General features: G+C 49.4%; 1 protein-coding gene across 4 annotated transcripts in view; it reads left to right on the forward strand.

The window, feature by feature from the left end:
- Nucleotides 1–6,546: 6,546 nt before the first annotated feature.
- IL1RAP (interleukin 1 receptor accessory protein) overlaps nucleotides 6,547–27,488 on the forward strand; it is a 49,852-nt gene continuing 28,910 nt past the window's right edge. For 2 of the 4 annotated variants that reach the window (XM_063338547.1, XM_063338550.1), the window contains exons 1-2: nucleotides 6,824–7,003; nucleotides 22,899–22,966. In XM_063338547.1, the coding sequence (XP_063194617.1) occupies nucleotides 22,900–22,966 (67 nt within the window). In that variant the 5' untranslated portion in view covers nucleotides 6,824–7,003; nucleotide 22,899. Of the gene's footprint in view, nucleotides 6,636–6,823; nucleotides 7,004–22,898; nucleotides 22,967–27,488 lie in introns of those variants that run through there. The other 2 variants (XM_063338549.1, XM_063338548.1) reach the window with 2 other exon arrangements.

Below are 27,488 nucleotides of genomic sequence, written 5' to 3' on the forward strand. Positions count from 1 at the left end.
CATTCCTGTGAGAGCTGTGGGTTGTTGTACCCACACACGCAGGCAGCATCCTTTCATCATTCTTCATACAAATTGAATACTTCCTCTGCCGGCTTTACAGCTGTTCTCCGAATACCAACTGCAATTAATGAAATATTCCTGTGGCTCACTCATTCCTTCAAAAACCTTTGTCCAAGCTTGTTATGCCCTAGGAGGCCAATAAAATTTATTGCACCTTTGCAAATTTTGGCTCGATCCCTCTTCCTGCTACAGGAAAGAAAATAGTCTTAAGGGCTTCTGATTTTCCCTTTAAGATAGATGTGGAAACCCGGGACTAGATGCTACCACGAACACCCCTGAGTCCTGCCCTCTGCTTTCACAGAACTCGTATAAACAATGACATTTATAATCATACTGATTTCCATGTAAAAACTGATCGATCTGTTAGGCTATTTCACCCTTCCTGCATCTGTCAGGAGGCTGCTCCAGGAACTTTCCTCCCTGGTTCTTCAGGAGATAACGATAACGGGGTGGGGCGGACCTTTAGCAGAAGTCACCCGCATCCAAGGAGCACCTCTGCTGCCACAGAGTGCCAGCAAGGCCAGCACATCCCCGTGCTCCTGCCACAGGAGCTGGACCACCGCAGCTGCACGGGGCTGCCTTGCGCTGCTCCGGCACCCGGGAAATCAATAGCCGTCGGGGTGGGAGGAATTAGAGCAGGTTCCTAGTAATTGGGCAGATGCAAATTTATTACTCCAAAGTCTTCTCTGATGTAAATCCAGTGAGGTCAATGGAGTTAGAGCAAAGCCGGCCATTCTGCTTTCTCTGTTATGCTCATTTTTATAATGATGGATAGCAGCTATTGAGAGAAAGGAACTTTCAAATGCCTGGAAATACACTAACCTGGGAAATGAGCTGCAAGGATGCCAGGAATCCCTCCTTGTGCAGATGGGTGTTCTGCCTAACCACAGCGCTCGACATATTGCCAAAAACCTCCACCAGCGCGAACTGCTTCAGCTCCATCAGCGCGAACTGCGACAGCTCCATCAGCAGCGCTGATTAACAGGAGCAGAAGGTCCAGCCCTTTCATTAAAACACACCAGCCTGTTCCGGAGGAATTCCCGATTTTGGCAAGAAACAGCATCTCCCTACATCAAGGCCTTGCTAACCTGCAGCTGCCCTCTCCAAGGATTGTGTAAGGCTTTCTGCAGTTTCTTGAGTTTGCTCCTAAAATCTTCTGTTGCTTGTGTAACCTTTCTAGGAGTTACACAAAAGGATTGTTTTCCTTAAGAAATCCTTAACTTATGCACAGATAAACCGAGAGTCTAAAGGTTAATGTTGCTTCATCACTGATGAAGTGAAATCAAAGATTTAAAAGACCATTCTGCAGAATGATCCTGCACTTTTGGGGAAAACGTAAACTGTTATCGATTAGAGCAATAAGCTTTCGGAATGTGCTAATGGAATTTTTTTTGTTCAACAGACCTGATGTTCTCTTTTCTCCACAACTATTGCAGTTCATCATTGGAGAGATACTCAGAAAAGCTGGATTTTTTCAGAAAAAAAGACTATTGAAAAGACTATTAAAGCATCACAACACCTGTATAAACTTATGTCAAGACAGGGAGAGCTCTTATAATTGGCTAGAATAAAACCATGATGTGTTAAGGCTTTTCCTACTTCCTTAAGATCTTCTAATTGCCTTCATTTACCCAGGAAAGACAGTGTGTTACTTTGGTGCCTTTTCCCTTTTGCAATGGTGTCAGTGAACCATCAGCCGGAGAGGCAAAGTGTCTGAAAACAACTCCAGAGACCACTCCGTGTAGAAATACCCAGCAGCAGGGAATTGCCTGGGTGACCAAGGCTGTACTCAGACTATCCGGCTTTATTAATCCGCTGACAGCCTGCCGCTTCTCCCTGGCATCAGTGAGCAAGCGAGGTACGCTGCAGCTAATTAATGCCCAGGCTAGATGCTTTCTTCAAAGACTGTTTGAGACAGATGCTGGTCTTGCCCAACCTGAACGCCAACCCAATTTGAGCGTCCCAGCAAGCCCCCCGGTCAGGCAGTTTATACAAATTCGGTTTGTTGGAATGTGCTGTGCAGAAGGATGTTCAGGCATCCTAAACGCAACCCGTGTCCAACCTGTGTGTATTTGTGGGTCAGATACCTGCCAGAAGTCGAAGCCTTTAGCAGGATGGGAAGCCATTCCTCTCCATCGCCGATTTGAAATAGTTTCAGCTTTTATGAAACACAAACTCATAGGACTGGAAAATATCTCCAGCCTTAGGCTGTATCAAAACCTTTGTGACAGAGATTTGAATAGACTTAGGTGCAAGTCATGTAAGGTCAAGTTTCCATTTGAGAACTGTTTGCATTAGCAGCCCTACCACCACGGTAACACGGAGGAAGAGACGCTAACGATATTTAGCACATGAACATGGACAACAGCTATTTGCTGCATCCTCAGGAATAAACGTAGATGCACTCACAACGAAGCTGTGCTCCCAATCCCTCCTCGTTCTGCAGGGTTTTTATAGAGGTTCACACAACATGCCGCACCGGGGAGTGAGATGATTTGAGATCTACTTTTGGACATAGTCAACGTGGCAAAGAAGACACGATCTGTGCTGGTCAAGCTCACCTGACACAGGTGCAATTGCAACTCCTCGTGCATTTTGGTGAATGAGCAGTGCGTACCTGTCTGAAAGCACATCCAGGCACAGGATCCTCACTGGAAAATGGTCTCAGCAGGGAATATTCAGCCCTTACACCCGTGAGTGGGTAACCTCAGCTTCCTTGACAGAAGCAGATGGGACGTCCATGTGCTGCTATGTTAGAAATGTCTGTCATTCTCCCATTTATTCCGTGTCCTGTATCTTAGGTTATCAGGCGTGCTCTTCTCAATGCCAGTTAAAACGTAGGTGTAAAACACAGAAGGCACGTTCATTTATAACTACACAGACTATAATTATATGTAGTCTAGGGCTTATTTCCTGAACTAGGAAGGAAGAAAAATGGGTTAGGTGGGTGTGAGTAAAGTAACAAGCAGGAACATGTCTTTTAGAGGTTACGAAACCATCTTGATCTCCCAGTATCGGAAATGCTGGCTAAGAACAAACAAATCAGAAAAAGCTCGTGCAGGCTGAGAGTTGGGACAAATACAAGAGTATTGGGAACTGATGAGGGAATAGTAGCAAGTTTCTCATCCAGCCTGGGAACTTACCATTGCAAGCAAAAATGGAGGAGAAATATGAGGTCACCACTACAGCTTAGCTGCAGAAAGATAAATGCAATATTGGGATTACCAGGTGAGATATTTCAGTGAGAAACGGGGACTTTAATGTCATTGTATGAAGTATCAGCGCGACCTCGTCCCATTTAATACTATAACTACTTTTGGCTATCCATATGCACTTCAAGATTAATTGAAACCGGAGCAGCTGGAGGGAAGAGGTCTGAGGTGAACTGAGAGTCATTTAGGAGAGAAGATTGAAAAGCCAGCCCTGTGTAGCTCAGGGGGGAGAGGAGGCAAAAACCATCTCCACAGAAATACCTGAGGAATGAGCGGTGAGCGAAACAGCTACCGAAATGAGAGACAATGCTGGCGCCAGAACATGTGGTGACGAATAAACTGGTGATGGAAATGACACCAAGGCTCCTGACCACCAGGGACACGGACAGTCAAGGAGAATCTCCCAGAAGGAGCAACAGGCAGAAAATACAAACTTGTTTTAAGTTGGAGCGTGGTCCTCTCATGAAAAGGACCATAAGCAACACTGTGCCTGACATGGCAGAGAACTGGGCTGTACGATCCAGGCTCCTCCTGCGCTTCTAGCTCTAAATTGCCTAACGGGAACAGAACAGCAGCAAACGAAGGCCTTTGGCCACTTGTTACTGGAGCTCTGTGGAATATTTTCGCAGCAGTCGCGGTGCCAGCAGCTCCGGTGTCCTGGCTGAACACCAACACATTCCTCTGCTATTTAAGTCCCCCCCGTGGTTTCACTTAGTAATGCTACTCTTTGCTCCCTGCCCAAAAATTGTGGCACAATGCTGCTTTTTTGTGCTTAAAAAATGTTTTCTATTTACTGAACTGCTCTTCAAACTGTAGTATAATTCACTCTAGGGCGTAACTGTGTTGCATTTTAACCTGCACAGAAATAGCATGTGCAAGTGTGGAGAGAGGATGGGAGAAAAAATAGCAATACAAAAATAATCCTTATGACAGCACTGAGCCCAAGTGAGCAATATTACCCTTATTTTACAGTAGGGAATTGCTGATTCTTTTCATCTGTAAGCAAAAAGGGTTTGAAACCTTTCCCATGAAAACACAATAAGCAGGTGTGGTTTGGGGCCTTGCTATCAGCTGTAGCCTTAGAACAATCTCTGGAAACTTAGTCTTGAACCTTAATTCATGAGCCTTTCAATGAAGTCTCAAGTTGAATTCTGGCTTTCTGGCAAAATCAGAGAAAATTAATGACACTGGCCTAAAGACCCTAATTTGTACTGGCAGGCTAGGATTTTGGAACAGTGTGAATTTCCCAGGGTGTGTGTGTCGATGACTGTTAACCTGCATTACCAGTATTGCAACAGTGCCTGGATCCTCCCAAACAAGGATAATGACATGTCCTATCCCAGATCTGTATCTATGGATGGCAGATATTACGTAGAACAAGGTATCATTATTATTATTATTTAATTCTTGTAACAATCACCAGAGCAGCTGAGCTACTCCCACAGCTGCATTAAATATCACGACTAAAATATGCAATCCTTTTGTTATTTCGTCTTCTATGAGAAAAGTGGACTGTCGTGTTTCAACAGCAGATTTTAAGCACATACTTCTCTTTAAGTATGCTGGAAACTACAGCTCACAAGATGTGCCTTGCTATCCAGTTTTGCCTATATTCAGCGATGCAGACGAGTATACGGATACCTAAAGTAGCTCCAGACAAGATAGTTTGGATCCTGGACCTGTGCAGGTAGCGTGGAGCAAGACACGGACTCATTTGCCCTAAGAGTGGGGTAAATTAGTCTACACAGAGCTCTGCCTTAACAAGTTACTTTAATACTTGGATGGATTTGTGTTAGAAATGGCTTGAGTAGAGCTGACTCTAACCACGAGCCAAGTAGGCAGATTTTCAAGGGCATTCACCACCAGGACATAAAAGCTGCTGAGATAATAACTTTCTGCCTAATTTTGCTGTGCCAGAGCCCTGGGAAGGGAAGGGAAGAGAGGTGCAGGAGGAAGAGTTATTCCTGACAGAGCAGCAGGAACAGTGCTGGCCTCCCATCGCAGCTTCTTCACACCCTGTGGCACAGCCAGGCCACAGCTGCTCTTCTTCGTGGGGGGGGGGGGGGGGGGGGGAACTTCATGTGTGCCCACCTTGATAAGCTGGGGTGGGCTGACAAGGGCAAGGACCCCCTTTCCCAGCAGTAGCAATGGGTGTGCAGTGGTGCCTCACATGGCCCTGCAGAGAGGATGGGGAGATGTGGGCTAGCGGTGGCTGTGAGAGGTTGCGCCAGGTGCCCTGCTCTCTAGGACAGCTTTGTTGCAGAGGAGCTTCATGGGGTGGAGTGAACTTTGGTCTCCTAGATATCCTGGAGCCACCTCCTGGGGATAATGACTGAAATATTGAACTCAGTCCAAGTGTTGTAACCAATAGCGTAAGAAGTGCTGCAGCACTTTGAACCGATAGGAGTTTCCTTACTGCTTAAGGCCTTGTTTCCAGACATACTGCTTTGCTGTCAAGCTGCTGTCACCAAGAGGTGATAAAAGCATGAATAAGGCCAGGTCACTCACCTCCACTATGGAAGAACCTCATGGTCAACCCGAGAGGGGAGAGATCTTTCCTCTCCAACCGGGGCAAGGACGTTCCTGCACTAGGGACTGCGCTCATTATCGCTGGCCACATTCTCCAGGAGAAAGCGACAGCCTAAATTTTTGCAGAATCTTCTTCCGCTCCTCTGCCTCATCCTCATTTCCCTTGGAGTCCGTTTCAGGCATCCACTCCTTGTCCGTCAACAAATTCCGCCTCCTCTGGGCTCATCCGTGGCAGCGACGCAACAAAAAGGTGCCACTTCTCCAGGCCGAGGTGGCATCGCCAGTGCAGGGGACGCTGCGCAGTGCTCTCGCCACCGAGCCCTTCCCTCCCAGCACACCTCGGAGGGGAGAAGGGGAAACTCTGCTTTCCGCGGAGGGGGGCAAGCGACCTGCAGGGAGCGGAGGGAGCTGCAGCAGCCGGCCCGCTGTCTGGTTCGGCAAAGCGGGCTGACTCCAAAGGCTTTACGTGTCCCTCGGCTGGCCGGGGGACGGCTCGCTGACTTGGGGCAGCTGCCTGCCCACCCCCCCCCCCCGCCAGCAGCTTCCAGCCGGCAGGACCGCTCCGGCCAGGAGAGGGAGCCGTGGCCCGCCTCCTCCCAGCAGGACCCCGCAACCTGCCGGAGGGACCCCGCGGCAGCCTCCCACCTCGCAAACCCGCCTCCCCCTCGGATTCCTTCCCCCCGCCCGGCTCCCGGGAGTGACCCCCCCGCCCCCGGTCGGCGGGGCGGAGCCGGGGAGAGGGGGGCGCGGATCGGGGACGTGGAGGAAGAGGAGGAGGAGGAGAGCGCGGCGCGCAGGACGTGGCTGAGCGCGCCCTCCGGTGAGCCCGGCTGGGTAAGGGGTGTGCGGGGTATACGCGTGTTTCTGTCAGCGTGGGCGGCGGGAGGGAGGCGCATCCCCGCGGGGCGGGGGAAGGGGCAGGGGGGAGGTCCGGCCCGCCCCGGCCCTGAACTTCCCCGCACTCGGAGGGAAAGTTTCTGGTGGAGGAGGCGGGTTTCGGGCGGTGCTGGGGCCGGGCCGGGGCAGGGGGGGGAAACGGGAGGCGGGCGGTGGCGGCGCGCAGCCGGCAGCAGCCCCCGCTCGTCGGCCGGCGGGGAGAGAAAGGAGAGGAAGAAGCAGAACCGCTCGGGAGAGCCCGAGGAGCCGCCGCGGCGGCAGCAGCAGCCCCCGGCGTCCCCTGAGCGGAGACCGTGAGAGCGAAGGTGCGCGGCCGCGTCCAGCCCCGCCGGGCCGGGGGGTACCGGGAGCCGAGGGACGGGACGGGGGGGCGGCGAGCGGGGGCTGCGGCGGCTGCCGGAGCCGGGGGAGTCCCTCCGCTGTCCCCCGGGAAAGGACGCGGCTGGTGCGAGGGCAAGTGCGAGCCGAGCTGCGGGACCGCGGGTGCGTGTCCCCGCCGGTGCTGCGGCCGCGCCGCCGGTAGCCGAAATGCGGAGTGGTTTGCCGAAATTCCCTCCTTTTGGGCCAGGGAAATTGGGATATTCCTGGCCTGGAGCTCTACGTGCACTGGCGAATGCAACTTTAATTTTCATCGGCGTTGCAAATGCGTGAGCCTCTGGTACCTGTTCTCTTCTGCTGTCAAACAGATCTTTGAAATGGAAGGGGGGGAGGAAGGGGTCAGACTTAAGCCGCAGCCGGAAAATAAAGTGGAAGAGATGCGTCCAAGAAAACAGCCTGAAAGCGATTAGATGCTGGCAGCAAGATGCCTTTTGCTGGGGACAGCTGCCCCCTTATGCGAAGCATTTTGGGGAGGTATCTGGATGGAAGCTGGATGATGGCAACGCCTTCCTGAAAAGGAAAGGGTGGTGTGGGAAGAGACCGTCAGGGGTCCAGTGCTTCAGGTGGCCCTTTTCTGTGCTGGTGTCACTTCCCTTCATTACAGTGGCAGTGCTTGTCCCTCAGCCTGGGCTGGTTTCTCGGAGTGTGTCCGTACGGTGCTTGGCACAACGGGATCCTGATCTCGGGGCCTCAGGATGTCACTGTAAACTGGTTTATAAATACTCTTTCACATGCACACTCTCTCTTTCCGTGCTAGCCTTTGCTTTGTGAATAACTGGTTATAATGCCTGGATAAAATTCTGGTTTTCTTTACAGATCTTATTTTCCTGTAAAATGATGGCTTTTGTTCTATGTATTTAGTTTTGTTGTCCTAGGAAAGGCTGTTTATTGGGAGATCGCAGCAAGCTCCTTATCACTTTAAAAAAATTATTTGCTATATAATTAAAAAGTACTATTTTCCTGCCACTCCATTTTTAACTGTGGCCCCTCTTGGGTAAGCAGAACTGTCACTGAACTCGCACTTCCATACATAGAAGGATTGTGGGGTATTATTTATTAACTGTGCTGTGGAGAGTCCATATCTCATAACTTAGAGGGCGATTTATAACAGGTTGCTTTTGGCAGCTCCATAAGATTTACTTGCTGTCTTGTGTTCCTCGCAGGAAAAGCCTCTCCTGTTTGCATGGAGAGCATCACTCCAGCCCAAGGGCTTTCTGGTGGGAGGGCTGGCTGCTGGGAAGGGTCCTGTTTTCTGCCTCCATTGCCTGCCTGTGGTGAGCAGGGGAGGGCAAGTGGAGAGGATTAAGCTCTAACACCCAGATACTTTCCTTCCCTGGAAGTAGGTACAGGGTTGTTGCTGTCATTGGGAGCACCTTCTCTGTAGGAGCAGATAAGGATGCAGGATAACAAGGGATGTGGAGAGTAGGGCTGTGAGGACTTGGGGTGGTGGAAGCCCGCAGGGCACTGAAACGATCAGGCAACATTAAGGTGGGAGCCGCTGCATGGAGGTGGAGCAGGGAGCTGTGGGGTGAGAGGTTAGGTTTGTAACGCAATGCTCTGTGCGAGGCAGAGGGCAGGTCTACATGCACGCAGCCCTGTGACTTTCTTTCCGTGTCTCCAGATATGTAGCTTGAGTTTGAAGTGTCTATGTATTACATAGGAGGAGCTGTGCTTGCTTGAGTCTGCCCATGCCTGGTCCCTCCAGAGTCCGCGAAGGAAAGCTTGTGCATTACACACCTCTGGGCTCTTTTCTTCCAGACCTCCAGGGCTCTGCGCAGGTATCCTGCATCTGAGCATTAACAAGCGTGCAGCCGGGACGAGTACTGCGCTGGTCCAGGCTTAAGCAGGCTCATTCCCTGAGTCAGGTAGCGCTACCCCAAAGTGCCTGGCGGGAACACGTGGGTAAGAGAGGCTTCAGAGGGTTGTGAGAGCCGTGTGGCAGCGTGTTGGATGGTGCCAGGATACCTGGGGATATGGGAAGTGCCTCCTTCTTGGTCCCAATGCTGTAATTTTAATCTCTGAAATATGCATATAGGAGGGAGGCAGAGAGAGTTTGTCCCAGCTCTATTCCTTCAAGACCTGCATGTGCCAGATGCCAGGACTGGGGAAGAAGCATTTCATTCCTTCAGAATAAGAGGCCAGAACGTGTTCTTTTATTCCTTCTTCTCACTTATTGTTATGTTTGGATTTTTGTGTTGGTTATTTTGGCAGCTATATGATTCATCTTCCTTTCCCCATCTGTCCTGGGTCCCCCACTGTTGTCAAATGTCCTCCCATTTCAGCAAGACTCTGGCTTGCAAAAACTTGCCACGAAGATAACCCTTTGCAGCTGGCGGTGTGGGAGAGGAGGTGTCCCGGCTTGGCTCTCAAAGCACAGGTTGCACTAGCAAGGTGGACGGTTAGGAAGATTATAACCAGCATGTGAATGCGTTCACATGTGTGTGAGCATCCGTGCTGTCCGGTCTTTCTTTTCATCGTACAGCAACAGGGAATGCTTCGGGAATAAAAATAGATGTATGGAAAAGCCTATATAAGCTGAAATCTGTGAACAGCGCCACGTTATCTGGGAACTGAAACACTTTCTACAGCGGAGCTCGCAGTTCAGACATTGCCTGCTCTCCTCTTTCCTCCCCTGCCTTTCTCTTGACGCAGCTCCTGGATTTCACTGCCCCCGTAAGCAGAGCCAAGAGCCGTCTCCTCTCTGCTGCCGGGCGGACGCAGCCCGGCCGGTAGCATCTCTGTACCCGGGAGGTGAGAGCTGGTCCTCCGGCTGCGGGAGGTGGTCCGGATGCAGAGCAGAAGGATGGCAAAGCTGGCTGTCCCGTTTGCCACGCTTGAGCTGACCCCTTCGCTGGTGCCAGCTCTGCAGCCCAAGTGGAGCTCGGGGGCCCAAGTGCAGGTGGGCTTCTTGCCCTCCACGGTTTGTAACCATTTTGTTCTGCTCTGCCGTCAGCAAAATGTACGGCAGAGATTTGGTCGCTGCTAAACTGGAACAAAACAACTTCTTTTGGGGAGGTATTTTAGGATTTCTCCCCCCTCTCTCAGTGTTTTTGCAAAGCAGAAGGCTAATCTCACGTTTCTCAGCCACAGTTTTGTTACGTGTAGGGCTTTTGCATGCGGCTGAGCCACATGTACTCTCTGAGAGAGTGCAAAAAGGAAACGGATTCAGGGAAATCAGTTCAATTAGTTCAATTCCCAAAAGCCTACACTTTTGGGAATTTTGACCTTAGCCAGTGCATTTGCTACTTTCAACCTCAGAGGTCCCAATGAGACACAGGATATTAATAAATTCAGAGTCTTATGTGACAGAAAATAAAATAGAGGAACAGGAATGTGCAAGCATACATGTTTTATTATAGGGTTCCTTAAAAATAGTTGCTGGTAAAACAGGATTTCTTCTACAAGGGAAGAATCATATCTTTAGTCAGTCCTTTGTTAATTTAGCAACTCTCAGTTTCATCAAATGGGGATTGTATCCCCAGGAATTCCTTTGACACAGGTTTCCCCTGAGTCCGGATGATTATCCAACTACAATTTAAAGAAAATTACAGCAGGATAACTAAAGATAGAAGTCTCTGAGAGTGTTAGGAAAAGAGAAGGAAAAAGCGTGAGAGAGCGAGAGCTTCGCTTTCTCGTGTGAGTAAAACGCAGAGAATTATGCCAGTCCTTAACTTTTGTGGTGAGTGCAGTCACAGTTCCTGGTGTCGGGGCTGGACCTGCTTGCTTTCCTTCCTGCTTGCTTTCCTTCTACTTCTCTCTCTCTTTTTTCTTATGTGCTGATTCTATATTTCCTAGAATCACAGAGTATCTTGAGTTGGAAGGGACCCATAGGGATCATCGAGTCCATCTCCCTAAATATTTATATGAAAAAACATTGATTCTTATGGAGTCTTTTTAGATTTGCATGTGTTAACAAAAAGGATCGTTAACTTAAAAGGTCTGTTCAAGGCAGAGAATTAGAGATTGCCGTGAGCGCCGGGGCTGGGCGAGGGGAGTGGCGGGTGGCTCCTTCTCCTGGGAACACCATTACCTTGGCAATGCCACCCAGAGCGGGGTCACCCCGAGCTGTGGGTCAGCGGGTTGCGTGGGCACAAGCCGGGAGCTCCGTGTTACAGCCTGGAAGTACCACGGTAAAAGGCTGGTTGGTAGCTTGGCGTGAAGCTCCCTGGGCAGTTTTGTTGTGCAACTGAAAGGCAAAGATACACCACAAATCACACACTTGCACAAATACTTTAGAAGCCTCTTTAGCTCTACTAAGCCGAGGTGTTATTAGAATTAGAAGAGGACTTTAAAAAAAGAAAAAAAAATAAGTTTTAATGCCTCTCTGTGTCTTTAACTAGAAGAGCTCTGTGTATTTTTTGTGGATTTTTTTTTTTTTTTTCTCCTGGTTTTGCTTAATTCCTTGCATGACTGAGACAAAAGTGTAGCAAACTATCGTGACTCTCTTAGGCCCGATCCTGGCCACTCACAGGGATGTGATATTTTCAGCTGCTCAGAGGATGATTCTTACATAGTCGATCGACTTGTGTGTAAAAGCTTGCAAAACTGTGACCTAAATGTTTATCCTTAGCGCTGACAGGATGCTGTGGAGCTGTTTAACTATGTATTTATAACAATTATGCTGCTTGGCGAGAAAGACGTGACGTTTTCTTCTCAGAGGGAATTTTTGCTCTTTTTGCCTTTTTCTGCCTGTGATTTGTGGTTATAGTTGCCTTTCTTTATCATTTTACCTTTTGTCCTAGATGTAAATAAAGAGCTAATTACGGTTAATCTCAGTGCAAGGGAATGAAATTTTTAAAGAGTGAAAAATAACTCCCATCTGTTAGATTTTCAGTAGCGTTTTGGGGTTTGCTTCCTCCTCGGAAGGAAGCCAAAACTTATCTTGCTCAATTTAAAGTTTTCCTTGCAATATTTAAACTGGATTTTTAATCATTTAAAAAACAAACAGAAATGGAAATAGCTTTTCAAATTATGTTTGGCCATGTTCTTAATGTGCTGGTTGCTAAAACCTGAAGAGCTCTGTCATATTCCTAACGAAATGAGTAGAAATCCCACTACCAAATTCTATAGGAACAGGTCTGAGACCTTACTCTGGATAAGCATCTATTTTTCATAGTGTTATATTGCGTTTCTGTGTTTCCTGCCTGCTGGGGCTTCATGCGCCCAACCAATCAGCCCCAAAATGACTCGTTCCAAGGGAACTGCTGCTTAAGTAGTTACTATTTAAGACAGGCTCAAAACCCAAGTTTTCCGTGGTGGTTATGTGATACATTTAGCCCCATCAGCTCCAGTGACTGCTGAGCTCAGGGAATTAATCTATACTTTGCACTCACGCGTTATCTTTCATCTCAGCATCTCTAAGCACTTTAGAGACATTAAGATGCACAGCTGTGGTGTGAGGTGGGGAGAGGGCTGTTATAAAAGTGGCTGGGGAAACAGAGGCACAGATTTCAGAAGCTTCTGCTAATGCTCGCGGTTCAGGGGACAGCCGTTCATAAGCTCTCTGAGGCCTGATTATCAGGGAGGCACTGCGATTTTTCATGCGCTACAGTTGGTGATTGATGTCTCTGTAGGCTTCGTGTAGATTAACCAGAAACTCATATTGCTACCCTAAACTAGTTGACTGTTTTGAAATCTTCAACCTTAGACACTTACGGGAGCATAGTAAATGGCAGCAGCAGGAGCCCATATTTCTAGTTATTTTTTTTTTCTGAGCTTAGCCCTGTTGCAAAAAGCAAATCTCGCAAGGAACCAAAAGTAAAACAACCTCACCTCCATCCCACCATAGTAACAACCAGGGCCCCACCTACATAAATTTATCAGCAATCTGTTGATTCAAGGCTCTGGGAACTGTAGAGAATAGTTATTCTGACAGTAAGAGCTGTACAAATTCACCCTAATATAAATAATTGGATTTGTTCTGTTGAGAAATAGCTGCCTCCCCCCTCTTCCTTCAAGCACAGACAACTCCCAGCCCTTGTTTGTAAGGAGGGATCCAGCTAATGGGAGGAGGATGTATGTGTTGCTGCCCAGCGTGGTAACGTTGGCAGGCTATGAAGGGCTTGTTGGGCACCCAACCTCTTTGAGTGAGCACAGATGTGCTGCTGCATCCCAAAACGTGTTGCTCCAGCAAATTGTTCTGGATGCAGTCGAACGGGACAGGGCTGATGGGTTGGGGTGACTGAAGGACGTGGCAAAGCTCAGATTCCACTGGAGTAACATCGCCATGGACTGGGTTGTCTTTCCCTCTCGACCATTTTCCCACAGAAATAAGCGCAGACTCAGCGCATTTACCTTTCTCCACCTTCCTCGTTCTCTCTCATGTTTCCATGTGGGCTCTAGGGAGACTTTGTTTAATTCTGGCTCCCTGGGAGGTTGCACACACACATACACCCCTGACCCAAGGCCACAGAGAGGCAGAAATGCTTTTCTCCAGATTTATTGTGTCCTTCTCTTCTCCCATTGCACAGGAGAGCTGCATCTTGGCTTTTCAGGCCTGGGTTGTGGCTACACAGGAAGGCAATGTTTTACCCTTTCTAAGCTTCCCCCCCGCCTTGTCTGCCAGTGCAATGACACTGTAGTTGTTGACAAGAAGTGTCAAAGAGCAAGAAGGAAACTCAACCCAACTTTCCAAAGATGATCAGTGATTGCTTCCTCTCCATGCCAAGAGGTGAGCCATCCCAGGGCTAGGGTCAGTGCAGATTTGAGAATACCAAGGCATCCGCTTCCTGGCATTGAAAGTGCTCAGAAATGAACATTTTGGAGACTTTTCAGATTTTTGGCCCTTGGCAGCAGGGTTTTAACACATAGTGGTATTTCCTCCTGTCACTGTTCCTTGTAGCCTTTGGAAATGTCAGCGGTGCATATATTGCCTTTTGTTTGTCATTCAGCAGGAGAAAGGAATTCATTGCCCTCGTGAGATCAATCATGTTCTCCCCAAATAATTAATATTGATGACAATCACAGCATACTGCTGCCTGCAGCTCCCTCTCAGCCTTCCTGCTGTGTAGGTGCTGCGGGTCACAGATCGGACCTTCTCGCAGGAGGCTCCTGGACTTGAAAATTCAGGGTGCCATTGTTTGAAGGTTGAATTTAGAGCTGGGCTGATGGGGTTGGTGCAGTCAGAGCCCGAGCAAGTTCCCTGTGGTGGTGCAACCTCATATTTGCAGAAGGACATGTTAGAGACATGGGGAGCAAATGTGATACACATGGCATAGGGAGGATTGTCTCGTTCTGCTTCTCTTTTCCTCCTTTGTTTCTGTCTGTGCCCAGATTTTTCTAGTCCCGTTTGCAGAGTGCCGCTGTGGTGTGCTGATCAGAAAGGGGCAGGTGGGCAGAAGTTGCTGTGATAGTCACCAGGAGGACCAAGTGGGTGGGATGGGGACACGGAAGCCTGTGTGAGGGCTGGAAGGACCTCTGGAGAACTGCTCGTGAGTGGGGTGTTGTCCTGGGAGAGGCAGGTAGCTCCTGGGCTTTCAGTGCCTTTGCTGTTCCTTTTTCTAGTGCTTTAAATTCTGCCCCGGGTTGGTGTGTAAAACACACTTACAGAGCAGCCTGTCTGAGCTGGAGGAGAAGGGATGAAGCATCTTCACACCTTATTCTAGTTTGCTGTTTTTTCTTACAAGGCTAAGTGCAATTACACTAATGTGATTAATGTAAGTGCCAGGTGTGGAAACACTGTGTGGCCCAAATGTGAAAAAGGAAAAACTCAGCTGATTTGCTTTTACCCTTGAATATGTTGCTCATCCCAGGATACCTAGAGTCGCATGAGGAAGTCCTCTTTTTACACTGCAGGGAGAGTTGGAGACGGGGTCTTCACCGCTGGCAGCAGCATGGGTAAAACTGCCGGCGGTGCTGGAGACATCGCGGTCTGCCTGGGGATATTGTGGCAATGGCACGGGGAAAGAGATACTTGGAAAGGGGAGTGAAACACGGTGATGTTGTGCTCCAGAGCACGGTGGTGCTTGGAGGCTTGCTGTGTCCCTCTTTGGGGGAAGAAGAAGGGGAAGATGTTGGTTGAATACGGAGCAGCCATGCTGGGAGTCTGGTCTGCAAGCACTGAGGGCTATCAGGAGAGGAGATGAGGTGAAAGAGCAGGTATGTAGCTGGCAGCAAGGGCTTGAACTTAAGAAAAGAAACTCCTGGAGCAATTTTTGAGACCGAGAACCTGTTGCAGCCCTGGCTGTGAGGATGGGGATGTGCAGTGGGGCTGCAGAGCACTTGCTGTGCCGGGCTGGGCTTGCCAGGAGACACCTCGCCTGGGAAAGCTGCTCTGGGCTTCAGGAGTCCTGTGAAAGGCAGTAATCCGAGCTGATAAACCTGCTCGAGTCGGTATCGTGTTCTCTGGGTTTAGAGATTGAGGTTGAGCTGCCTTGGTATTGCTGCTGTGCAATCTGTTGCACGGTGTGGACGTGCTGTTACGTCCACCGGGACAGTGGGATAACCTCTTAGGGAAGGCAGTGGAGTTGCTTACATCTAAAAGCCATTAAAAAGGTCAGGAGGCAGAATATATAAATTAAATGTTCATTCTCGATGTCTCCAGGTGTTCCACAAGACCTAATCAGGACTTTTCCAGCAAGGGAGGAATCTCAACTCTGTATTCCTTAAGTCTCCTCAGGTCTTTGTGCCATGCTGGTTGCAGATTTCTTTTTGTTGTTGTTGTTGTTGTTTTTTTTTTCCCTGGTGCAAAGATTAGTTTGTCAGTTTACTTTCTGGTAGTGCGATATGTGGGTATTTCTCAGAGCTCTCCTTTCACTATAACATCACCGTCCAAAATAGAAGCATTGTGTCTGGCTTCATGGAAGGTCTGAGCGCTCTTTGAAGCTCTGTTGGAAGCTTTTCATTCCCTGGCTATTCAGACTTAAAAAATAGACTATCTTGGCTGGATATCTTTTGCTTGAGCGCAGAAGTGCTCTTGTAGATTGGTGTTTGAACCGCTTGCTGGCCAGCGTGTATGCATTTGCAATCCATGCTGTTTGACTTCAGAACTGCGGCTCAACCTGCCCCTCTTCAGCCCACTCCGCAGATCTCTGGATGATAGTCCCAGCTGTTTATTTGTCTTGTCCAGGTGTGCATATATTTTGGAGAGGTGACGGCTTGTTGAGCTGGTTTATTTTAAATGTATGAAATGCAGCATGCTCTGCCTGCTAAACAGCTGCCAGAGTAGAATCTGTGGCACCCTGGGCTCCAGCAGAGCAGTGTGCGAGATCTGTAGCATTTGTGCTTTGCCAAGTCCTGAGAGGACCCCAGGAGAACTGAAAAAAGAAAGGAGGGGATGCTGACTTTCTTCAGATGTATTTTCAAGCCTGCCACACTTCTTTCCGTGTGTTCTGTATTGCACTTTTTTCCTTTTCTCCTGAGAAGGGGAGAAATAGCTTCTTCCTCTGAATTCTGATTATTAGTGTTAAATCTGTTGAGCCAAAAGGACACCAGGAGATGGTATCTAAATGCCAATAGCGGATCACAAATTCCCCGCCTGGCATTCGCCTCCGTGTCCCAAACATTGGCACTGGCAGAGGCAAATTTTGCACTACCAAGGAAGCTCCCAGAAATGACTCACTGTTAATGAACGTCTCCCCGCTTTTCCCCAAGCCTCTGAGCTCGGGCTGCTGCCTGCTCTGCCCACGGGAGCTCTTGGTGCTCTGTGAAGGTCAGCCTTGCTCCCGCCGTGTGCGCTGCGGCGTTCAAGGAGAAATAGCTTGGGACCACCGCCTGGCGTGACCCCACAGTGTTCATCCCCGTGTTGGGGATTTAGTAAAATGTAATTATTAAAAAGCCAACAGACTGCAGCCCTTGGCCTGGATGTGCAGTGCCGGAAGCCAGGGAGAGGCAGTGGCAGGTGATGGGCAATGAAGCCACCTTGGATGTTTGGTGTCATGTCCTCAGCTGGCAAAGGGCTGCCTGAGCCACTGACTGAGAAGACTCTTTCCATATTTTTCTTTCTTTTTTTTAATTTTATTTTATTTTTAATTCTTCTGGGTACTTGGTAGAACCTGGGTGTAAAGCTGCGTGTGAGCACTGTAGCTCCGCAATGCCGAGAGCCAATGCTTCCAGGTCCTGTGTGACAGTGGCCAGCTCTGGCCAAGGAAGACAGAAGATACTTTGTGCCAGAGACGGAGACCTCTCACCAGGGCAGGTTTCCACCTAACAACCAATAGTTACTTCCCCCCCCGCCCCCCACCTCTGCAAAAGCAGGGGTTTAATATTTGCTGTGATTCAAGCTGGTGAAAAAGTTTCACTCTGCTCAAATCTAAATGTTTCCTTTGGTTCTGATGATATAAATTGTTTTTATAATAGCAACATTCCAGAACAAAATCTGTTCAGCCCACTCTGTTGTCAGGCAAGTGGTAGCCTGGTGGGTGAAGCTACCCCGGGAAAAGTGAGACTTCAGCACCGATCTCGCAGGTCCCTGCAATGGATGTCACCATTAGATGTGCCGAGTGGGTCACACTGACCGCTCCACGGTATCCCTGACTGCGGGCCAGGCTTCGGCCCTGGCTGATTCCTGCTGAAATGTGCCTGGCTGTTAAGGAGATGCTGCTGCCAAGACAAATCGTGCTCCCTGCCCTTAGGAGAGAAGCGAATGTTTTCCCGGGGGGCAGCGTTGGGGTCCTTTGGTCGGTCAGTGTGCCTGCATTTGGAGTGATGAGTGTGGCGTAGCGGGCACAAGAGCAAGGAGAGTGCTCTGAGCCGCTTATGGCGGTTCATCATCAAATTGCTGCTTGTTTCCTTCCCGTTCTGTTCCTGGAAGCTGTCTGGGAAGGAAAATTTTAATGAACGTGCCGGTTCCTCCTGGGGAGAAAAGGCTGGGCTTCCCAAACCCGTCGCCTGTCTTTCTACCTGGGTCCCCGGAGATTTTGGTGTAAGACTGTGTTGCTGGGGAGGGCTGCCCGCAGGACGGGCCGGCTCGCGGCAGGGGTGGCTCTGCTTCGGGCAGGGACAGGAGTGGAAACGCTGATGCCGCGGCAAAGGGCGGTGCCGCGCGGTGCCCAAATGGCCTCCGGAGGAGAGGCAGGGTCGGAGAGACGCCGTGCGAATCCCGGCTAAGTGGCACCCAGATGGTTTATGCTACAGTAATTTCCCCCCCTTTGTCTGACTTACTCCTGCACATACTGAAAAGCAAAAGTGTTTCCTGGAGGGCTGAAGAGCCTTTTCCCACTTTCCATTAGTGTTTTTTGCTATTGCTTTTCTGCAGCTGCTTTTGCAGGCTGCCCTTTGTCTGCCTTTTGGATTCTTTGAATTTACTCGGACTGTACATCTATTTTCCCCATAAGAAAACCCAGCAAACTCATCGAGCAGCCTTCTCCGGTGCTGCTGTGGGATGATGCTGGGACCCAGGGCTTGTGAATACATGGCAGTGTGGGAGCAGAGGGGCTGTGCCCCACTCCCAAGCGCCAGCCCTGCTCGGCAGCCCATCAGCCTTCGGCCCCAAGTCCACGAGGTGTTGAAGCAAAGCATTTCCCAAGCTAGCCCACCCTGGTTTTTGCTAGCCTTCCTATGTCTGCATCCCTTTTCCCGGGGCCAGTCCTGTGCTTTCACATGCTTTTTGACTCGGAGGGATTTAGGACAGAATTACAGAAAGAAAATAATATGTAAAACCTGCTCTGGCCGGTGTTATTTTTTGCTTCTTTCTGAAACGGCTTTATTTGCAATGCCCTTTCAGCCAGAGCACTTAGTGGCAAAGTTTTGAAGGGTGCTTTTGTTCTGTGTGCTGTAGTGTGGTTTCTCAGTCAAAAGCAAAAAACCTGTCAGCTCTCCCTGGGTGTCTGTGGTTAGGAGGGACAAAGGCATTTTCTTGGGAAATGCAGCATTGTTCTGTAGAATTGGTACAATGTCTTTGAGAATAGGTGTGCAGTAGTTGCTTTGAGTGCAGCTCTCTTCGTTAATTATTTGACATCTGTCTTGGGTTTTATAGTCATTTGGAAAACGCGTAGGCTTTGCAGGGTCCATGCTGCTAAAGGCAGGAGTGAACTAGGTCTGTTTGGGAAGGGTGTTTTCTCTGAAAATATTCATGTTTTTTTCTGACATAAAGGCCAGCATCAAATGAAAAACTAAACCTTTCCGCCACCTCTGCTTTTAAGAGCAGGAGACACCTCCATGGCTGTGTCCCATCCCCGCCCCCCTCCCCCCCCCCGGCTCTTCTGTGCTCCCCGCTACAAAGAAGGTGAAAGTTTGAAGAAGAAAATGCTCAGGAACGAAAAGGAAATGCTTTTTGGTTTGAAACAAAATGAACATTTCAAGTAAGTTCCTTTAAAAAAAAAAAAAAAAATAATTCTAGCAACAGCAGTGATGGATTATTTTTCTCCAACTGCTCTATGAATTATTATTATCAAAATGTTAGTTTATGGAGATGTTAAGAACACCTCAGAGTATGCTGGCCTTGTGAGACGTTCCTGGAGCGCGGAGGATGTATCAGAGCTCTCCAGCCTTCTTCTGGCTGCTCTGATTGCCCGCTTCCTAGCTGCGGTGTGACTTCCGAGCTGCTATGCCCTTCTGCTCGCAGGTTTTACTCCTGGCTCCCTGTAGCGTTTGCTTTTTATTTTATTTGCTTGTGTACGAAAGGTGAGGTTGGTGACCTTTTTGGGTGAATCCCTCCGCTGCAGCCTGGGGTTTGCACTCCCTGACCTTCGGTTCTGCTCCTTTGGTTGCCACCGGAGATGCCGGCGTTTCAGGGCAGTGGCACCAAATTGTGCAAGAAGTTGATTAGGCACCGCTGGAATTGCATCATACACAGGCAAAATGGCAACACGCATTCTGATGCCACGAAACAAGTTGCTGGAAAAGGCTGAGAAACCTCTTCTGTGCCTGGCAAGACCCGGGTGGGTTGTAGTCCTCTGGCGTCAGGTTATTACGGCATTGCAAAACCCACCCTCTCTCCCAGCGGCTGACTGGGTGCAATGTTCTTTTCCTGGCATCGCTGGTGGAATCACATTATCCTCCCCGAAATGGGGGGAAATGATGGCATTGCGTGACGACACAGCTGCTAGGGGAAGACCTTTCTCTTCGGGGTATATCACAGATTTGGGGCCATTTAGAGCAAAGCATCGCAGTGCTAGCAGCACTGGTACACAAGAATTGGTCCCTGCGCTGTGTTAGTAGTACAAACCATCAGATCCTGTAGCATTAATTACTTTTTTTTGTTGTTGTTGTTTGTTTTTTTTTTAATTTTAATAATCATGTGCCACAGGAACGGAGCTGGCCCACAGAAGCCATCCTGCCCTATGGTCCCCTTTATCTTCTTCATTGTGTGTGCGAGCTCTCCATTTCTTTACTAAAGGGGGAGAATCCTCTCCTTTCATCTCAACTGGCGTGGTCAGGGCATCCAAGAGGCCGTGATGACTCCCCTCGACCAGTGACTCAATTCACGTGTCTTCCATGGCCCCTTGTATTTTCTGTAGTGCGAGAGCAGCCAGGACTGTGGTCAACTGAGTCCTGTTCCCGTAATGGAGAAATTGGTGTAGTTTAATCTGACGGGCTCTGGGTCCGTCTGTCTCCGCCGATAAGATCTCTGGAGAGCCTGGAATGAACCAGAAGTAAATCACGCTGGGCAGGGCTTCTTGTTTCTTGCTCTCCCCAGCTATAAAATCAGAATTTTCCTACTAGCAGGCAGAGCATGGAAATCTTAGATACCTTGCTTGTGGGGGAACAGAGACCTGGTGGCTCTTTGAGACAGTTGAAAGGAGCATGTTCCTATGAGCATAGTTAATGGATGTAAATATTAGCTCGCTGCAGGGCTCATGTATCACTGAGTGAAACGTAGTAGTTTATTTTGGCCTCGGGCCACGTAAATGGCCTTGCTCTAAAGGAGGGAAACTCATCCAAAGTCAGTAGTTGTTCCTGCTTGCTCCAGGGCTGAATTCAGTCTGATTTGTGCAAAATGCAGGAAAGAATCACTGGAAAATAAGGGTGAGTTAGGACACACTGTGCATTTATCTAATGACAAATGGAGAGGGAACCGCGAGAGGTCTTTGTTATGGGAATGATCCCCCTCACTTGTTTACGCTCCCTCTCTTCCAGCATCTGAATTCCCAGAAGTTCCTAAATTCCCCCCCAAAGTGCAGCATGTTGGTTCTGTCTGTGCAATCTGATGGCATAAAGACGTTTTATCTTTATTCAGCGCTTCCAGAGGGTAGGAGTACTTAATTTTGTTTTGCTCCCTATGGAGTCTTCTTAAGTGACACTGGAAGATGGTTGTAGATGGCAGTAGAGAAGGATTTGATTAGCAGCTGGCATTTCTGTTTGGATGAGGGTGGCAGGGGACAACCAGCCCTCTCAGCTGGACCCCAGGGAAGAAAACTCACCTTCTTCCTGGCTGCTTGCCCATTTCTGCAGGCTTCTGAGGCAGTCTGCAGCTCTTTGCACGGACCGTGCGGGGAAGAGCAGGCTTGCTCTGGATTTCCTTTGTCTCTTCGAGATCAGCCCAGCAGAGGGAACGCATCGTACAAAGGCTTTTCAGATGCAAGCATTGAAAAGGAAGGATTCAATATCCGCTGCTGGATTTTGAGTAGTACAATTCATGCATCCCATTCTTGTTAATCTCTGCAATCTGTGCAATCTCAGGTGCTCTCTGTTTATGCTTAAGGCCCGTCTGCATAATGTGTGTATCATGGATGGGTTTATGAGGGACATGTTTAAGGGAGCTCTGTGTCTTCTCTCCCCACCCTTTTAGCCCACCCTGATGGAGCAGGTTTCCCTGTCATCTCACGAGCGCGCTCCTGCCAGTATCACCATGCTCATTACCGCGTCTGCCCGGCAGAGCCGAGATGCTTTGATGAAGTTTCAGCCTTTTAACCATCTCTTCTCCCTTTGTGATCTGACAGCACCCAGGAATATCAAATGCAACCTTCGCCCCATTAATGAGAGCATCTAGTAAATGTCAGCTTTCGTGACTACCAGCTTATAAGTTGCATCCTGGAAAACCTTAGGAACACAGGAAAATTAATTCTATTGTGTGAGCAGCTCTGAAAGCCGAATGCCAGATACTGGAGCGGGCAGCAAGTGAAACTCTGGCAGTGTACATTTATCTCAAATTACAGGAAATTGTGCTCCACAGCAGGAACGGAGAAGTCTGGGATTGTTTTCTGCCTATCAAAGTGCTGCTTTGAAAGTATAAACCTTTGTTCAGATCACTTTCGAAAAGTGTCCAAACCTGGCACTTGTTTACTCTTGTGAGGTGGCCGTTCCAAGGAGGGTTTGACTGGAAAAAGCTTGGAGCTTTGTCCTGCCTTAACCTTCCTGCAGGAATGGGGTGAAGCAGTCGGGACTGGCAGCCGGCCTCTTCGCAGGTCACCAGCTGGCAGACCTTGCAAATCTGGACTGCACCGGTGTCGTTGTCATGCCAAACTGTCAGACGCGTGTTCAGTGCAAATGTGCCTCAGCCACCGCTCACCATTGCCAGTGCTTTCTGCTCTCGTTCTTAGAAAGGAGCATGTGTGCTGGCAGAATGAGGTCTTGGCAAAGGACCTTTTGTGTTTTGGGAGTCAAAGCTTGGGATTTCTAGCTTGCAAGCATCTACCTTACTCCTTGTGCTCGTGGACATAGACTATTTCAGTGACTTAAGTCAATAGGCTTGGCTGTTGTCTTCTGAGCCATCACCTCCCAGGCTTGGAGAGCTCACGCAGCTGCCTGCGGGCAGGACAATGCTGCCATGCAGATGCTTTTCTCACAGCATCTTAATGAAATAAAAAAAAGAACATACCAGAATAAAAGGATCGTTGGGTGGGCAGAGGAATAAACACACATACTCAGAGTTAAACAGTTGTCTGCAGTGATGAAATCTTGTAAAATAACCATAAGGTCTGTGTGTGTGCTTTGTCTCTGCAGGATGAAGATGGTGGGTGCCCTGCTGATGACGCTCTGGCTGTGCACGGTCGCCCTCGGCAGCGGCTCTGGTAAGGATGTAGCACGCGATGGGTCTGCCCGGTTATCGCGGGAAGAGCTGATCTGAAGCCGGAGGAAGAAAACTGGCTGCAGTGATTTTAAGCTTTTACAGTATTCCTGGATGAAATGGCCGTGTGTATAATACTTGAGCAAAACGCACGAGCACGGTGTTAGCTCTGGGTGGGTATTGTGGAACGTTCACCTATAGAGGCTACCAGCATTGTGCAAATGGGTGCTTAAGCCAATAACAATAAGCACCATCTCAACCTAAAAGTGCTTTGTAAATTCAAGCTGCCCACTTGGTCAATTTTGTTATTCCCCTTCTGCGAGGGGTGACATCAGGGCTCGGCACGTGGCGCTGGCTTGTTACCGCGTTGCAAGCAGGACCCGGGCTTGAACCTGAACTCTGCTATTCCCGGTTGGATCCGGAGGGGGTTGAAATTGTGCCTCTCGGATTCTGACTCATGCCTCAGCAACGCAAGGGGAGAGGGGAACTTCTCGAGTAAGAGGAGCTCTCATACCCATCTCACTGAGTCACTTTCCTGACAGGAAATATGTTGTCATGCTCGCAGCTCCTCTGGCACGCGTTCAGCCCGGCTCTGGTGAAGAGGCAGATTGTGTGCGTCTCGGCTCCGGACTTCCTATTTGGGGGTGGAAGGGAGACAGCATGATTTGCAGGAGGCGAGTGGAGAGGGGGAGGGAGGAAAGAACAGGCGCTGGCTTTATAGGGGGAAATATTCAGAAATAAAGGCTGTGCAGGGGATCGAGCAAATCCCTCCCCTGCCCATGAGCCCTCGCCCCTCTGCAGCGCTGGCAAACAAGTGGTTATAATACCCTGGGCAGATGAACAGTTCTTGTTTTGTTGTCTCTTGGACCGTGCTGAATTATTGGGGCCAGGTTCACAACTCACACCTCGGCAAGGTTCATCTCAGTGCAGGACTCATCGCAGAGGCCGAAAGTTTGGGAGGCTTTTCTCCTTGGGTTGCCCAAGGGCTGCAGACATTCACAGTAGGGTGTAGCCTTCAGTAGGGGATGTCCCATCCTGGCTAACGGAGGCCCGGTGGAACCGGTGAGCAATGGGGAAACAGTAAAGGAGTAAAATGATGATCAGAGGGCTGGAGCACCTCTCCTATGACAGCTGTGGTGGTTCAGCCTGGAGAAGAGACAGCTCTGGGGAGACCTTATAGCAGCCTTCTAGCACCTGAAAAGGTAGGGGGTCCCTGGGGAGGGGCTGTTTGCAAAAGCATGTAGCGATAGGGCAAGGCGCAATGGTTTTAAACTAGAGCAGGGCAGGTTTAGATTAGACATTAGGAAGAAGTTCTTTACAATGAAGGTGGTGAGACACTGGCACAGGTTGCCCAGAGAGGTGGTGGAGGCCCCATCCCTGGAGACATTCAAGGCCAGGCTTGATGAGGCTCTGAGCAACCTGATCTAGTTGAAGATGTCCCTGCTCACTGCAGGGGGGTTGGACTAGATGGCCTTTCGAGGTCCCTTCCAACCCAACGCATTCTATGATTCCATGGAAGAATATATGTCTCAGGTCTCTTTGGCTAAGTGGTAGGTATTAGGAGTGCTTGGGGAAGGAGGGACCCAGCGGCATGAGTTGCTGCTGCTCGCTGGGAAAATCCCTGCTTTGCGTGTGCTTCTGGATGTGCTGTTCTGCTCTCCACCAACGCAACATCCTCCTCCTGCTGAGGCAGCCTTACGACACCCCACGTGCAGTCATCTCGGGCCTTTTCAGAAATGGGAGGGAGGTGCAGTTGAATCAGGATTGCCCGGGAAATGTTAGAGCAACTCTGAACGCTGAGGCTGCCAGCTGGGAGCAGTGAAATGAGCACCCTGGCGTTTGGGTCACACAGCCTCCTGACAATTGATCTGGCAGAACCCTCCAGGCATTTCTGCGAGGTATTTAGTGCTTTTTAAATATTCCTCCTTTAGCAGAGGTTTTCTCTACGGGGTGGTTAGAGCCCTTGTAGAGTGCTGCAAGAACATAATTGTCAAAGGGTGATGCATGGGACACATGATCAGTTAAAAAATATTTCTTCTGCAAATCCACTGTAGCGTATGCGTTTAATTTTCTGCAGGTCCGTGGGTGCCAGACTTGCCCTTCAGTTCAGAGCTCCGTTTTTGTTCCATGGACATCATAAACCACTTTGGGCTGTCAAAACGTCTTTTGTTATTTATGACGGGCTTGGATGGCTGTTTGTACTTGGATGGAGGGGCAGCCGTCTGTGCAGCCCTCTGTTACACTGCGGGGTTTCTTGGGACTGGCACCAAGAGGCAACTGGAGCTCGTTTCACCCTTGCAAAGTCGTAAATACAGAGCAGTGTGGGAGACCGAACATGCTCTCCTAATGTTACAGCATTTGGGCTTGCTTTTTTTTTCTTTTTTTTTTTTTTTTTTTCTTCTTCTCCTCAGAGTGGGGAGCGTAGGTGGGGGGAACAGAGCAGAGGTTATCCGGAGCAAACGCAGAAGGGCTGCGCACAGCCTGCAGCTGCCCCACTGGTCTCCTGACACCAAGCGAGGCCATGGAGACGGGTAGCTCTCACTGGGGAGGGCAGCCTGGCTTCTGGGATATTTAAGATGGGTAACTTGGGATTTGTCGCTTCAGCTGGATCTTTTTCTGTGTTTTGCTATAATAGTCATGTAATGCTGTATTGTCGGGACCAGCTCTCTCTCCAGCCCAGGCTGACAGGGGGCTGGGAAGGCTGGAGGCAGGAGTCCTGTTGTGGTTTGCTGCTGCTTTTCCTGCCTGCTCCTGCAGCCCTTCCTGGGGGAGCAGCATGGTCAGCAACCCCGACCGGGACTGCCCCAGCCAGGGGTACCGGCTCTGCTGAGTCCCAGGCTCTCTGGGCTTATAGAGGGGATGAGGAGACAACACTTATTAAATTTCAGGTATAAACCACCAGCACTGCTTCGGCCTTTCCATCCAGTTCAGCCATTATGGCTGACACTCTCCCTGGCGGTGTGTCAGAAAGCTTCAGCATTGTGCTTCTCCCTATGTCTGTCTTACTCTTTTCCCAAATTTTGCCAACAGCAATGTGGCTCTAAACATCTGTTTTTGGGCTCTGCTGTTTCTGCTGTGTATGAAGGCTGGTGCTGGAACAAAATCATTTGCTGAAGGGGAGCTGCGAGCTGGAAGAGGAAAGAAACGTGATCTGAGTAGCGTAGAGTAAAAGACTTGGAGTCTGAGACTGAATTTGTGCCTGAGTCTGCTACTCGCTCATGCCGCGTGCGTGGGCAAATCTCTTCTGGTCTTGAGAATATACATGATGTGTAGTGCCTGGGTTTGAATTCCTTGCTTGTGACCTTTGGGACATTGTTTGCAATGGTATTTGGGGTCTTCTGCTTTCCTTGCCTCAGCGAGGCATCCTTAGATCTCTGCGCTTGTGTTGTAGGATGCTTAATGAACCCAGATGCTCTGATATCCAGAGAAGGATAGCAAAAACCAATGAACCCAGTTTTGGTCTTACAATGATTTCTTTGGCACTACTGAGGTCATATAAATATACACTGGCTTAAAAGAGATGAAAAAACAGTCGGACAAAGAACATAACAGCCAGTGTGAATACTGAATAATGTTATCTTCTTGTTTCCAAACAAACCTGACCCATGTTAGATACCAACTTATTTAAAGATGCAGTTGTAGCTGTGCTCCTTGTTCCGTTTTTGTCTCTCTGCTAACCAGGCTGCTTTCTCATTCTCCAAGAGCTCCCAGATTTCATGGGGCGAGGGCTGCAGGGAGGATCGGGTTTAGGAGTATTGTCTTGGAGCATCAGAAAAGCAGGAGGATATTGCTGCCAGGGGAGGAGGAGCAGCCTCACGCCGGTTATCTAGAAGACCCGCCTAGTGTGAACAGGTAGTTGCTGAGCATAAATAGCCATTTGGTGGGAGGAAATATCGTGTTTGCCTAAGAAACTGCTCTGACAGCTCCCCTGGGGGCTATCAGACAGGCTGCGTGGTGGGATGAGCCCAGGACTGGGGCCAGCTTCTGCCTGGAGTGACACCCCAGCATGGCAGGCAGTGGTTGTGAGGCAGCCAGGAGCCTCTGTCCTAGGAGTTTTATTTCGGGCTTTGCTGTTATTTGCTGGATTGTGAGCGTGCATTTTACGCTCTCCCGTACCGGGGGTTCTCAGGCACTGGTTTTGTCCCCTCTGAAGTCAGACGTCACCAGTGCTTCTGGATTCAGGTGGTGGCTGAGGCAGTGGAGTTCTGACCCTGGCGAGGCAGACACGGCGGTGGGGTCTGGCCGTCAGAGCTGCCGCCTGCACCGTCTCTTCTGAGTGCTGATCTGCGCTGCATGTGTCTCTCTCACTTAGCGGAGAGGCAGAGTAGTTACTTATGGCTAGGGGAAATTTGCAGATTAATAAATTACTGTCTGTAAAACACTTTGAAGATGGAAAGCCCTGTGCAGCTCCTCAGGATTATTACTATATAGCTCTTATTCTACTGATAGGGTTCCAGTGGCCTTATTTGCCTTATGATTTGAGACAGGCCCAGAAGCTGAGAAGCTTATTTTAGTGTGTAAAGTCA

This window comes from Chroicocephalus ridibundus, chromosome 6 (assembly GCF_963924245.1).
Source record: "Chroicocephalus ridibundus chromosome 6, bChrRid1.1, whole genome shotgun sequence".
Taxonomy (NCBI): domain Eukaryota; kingdom Metazoa; phylum Chordata; class Aves; order Charadriiformes; family Laridae; genus Chroicocephalus; species Chroicocephalus ridibundus.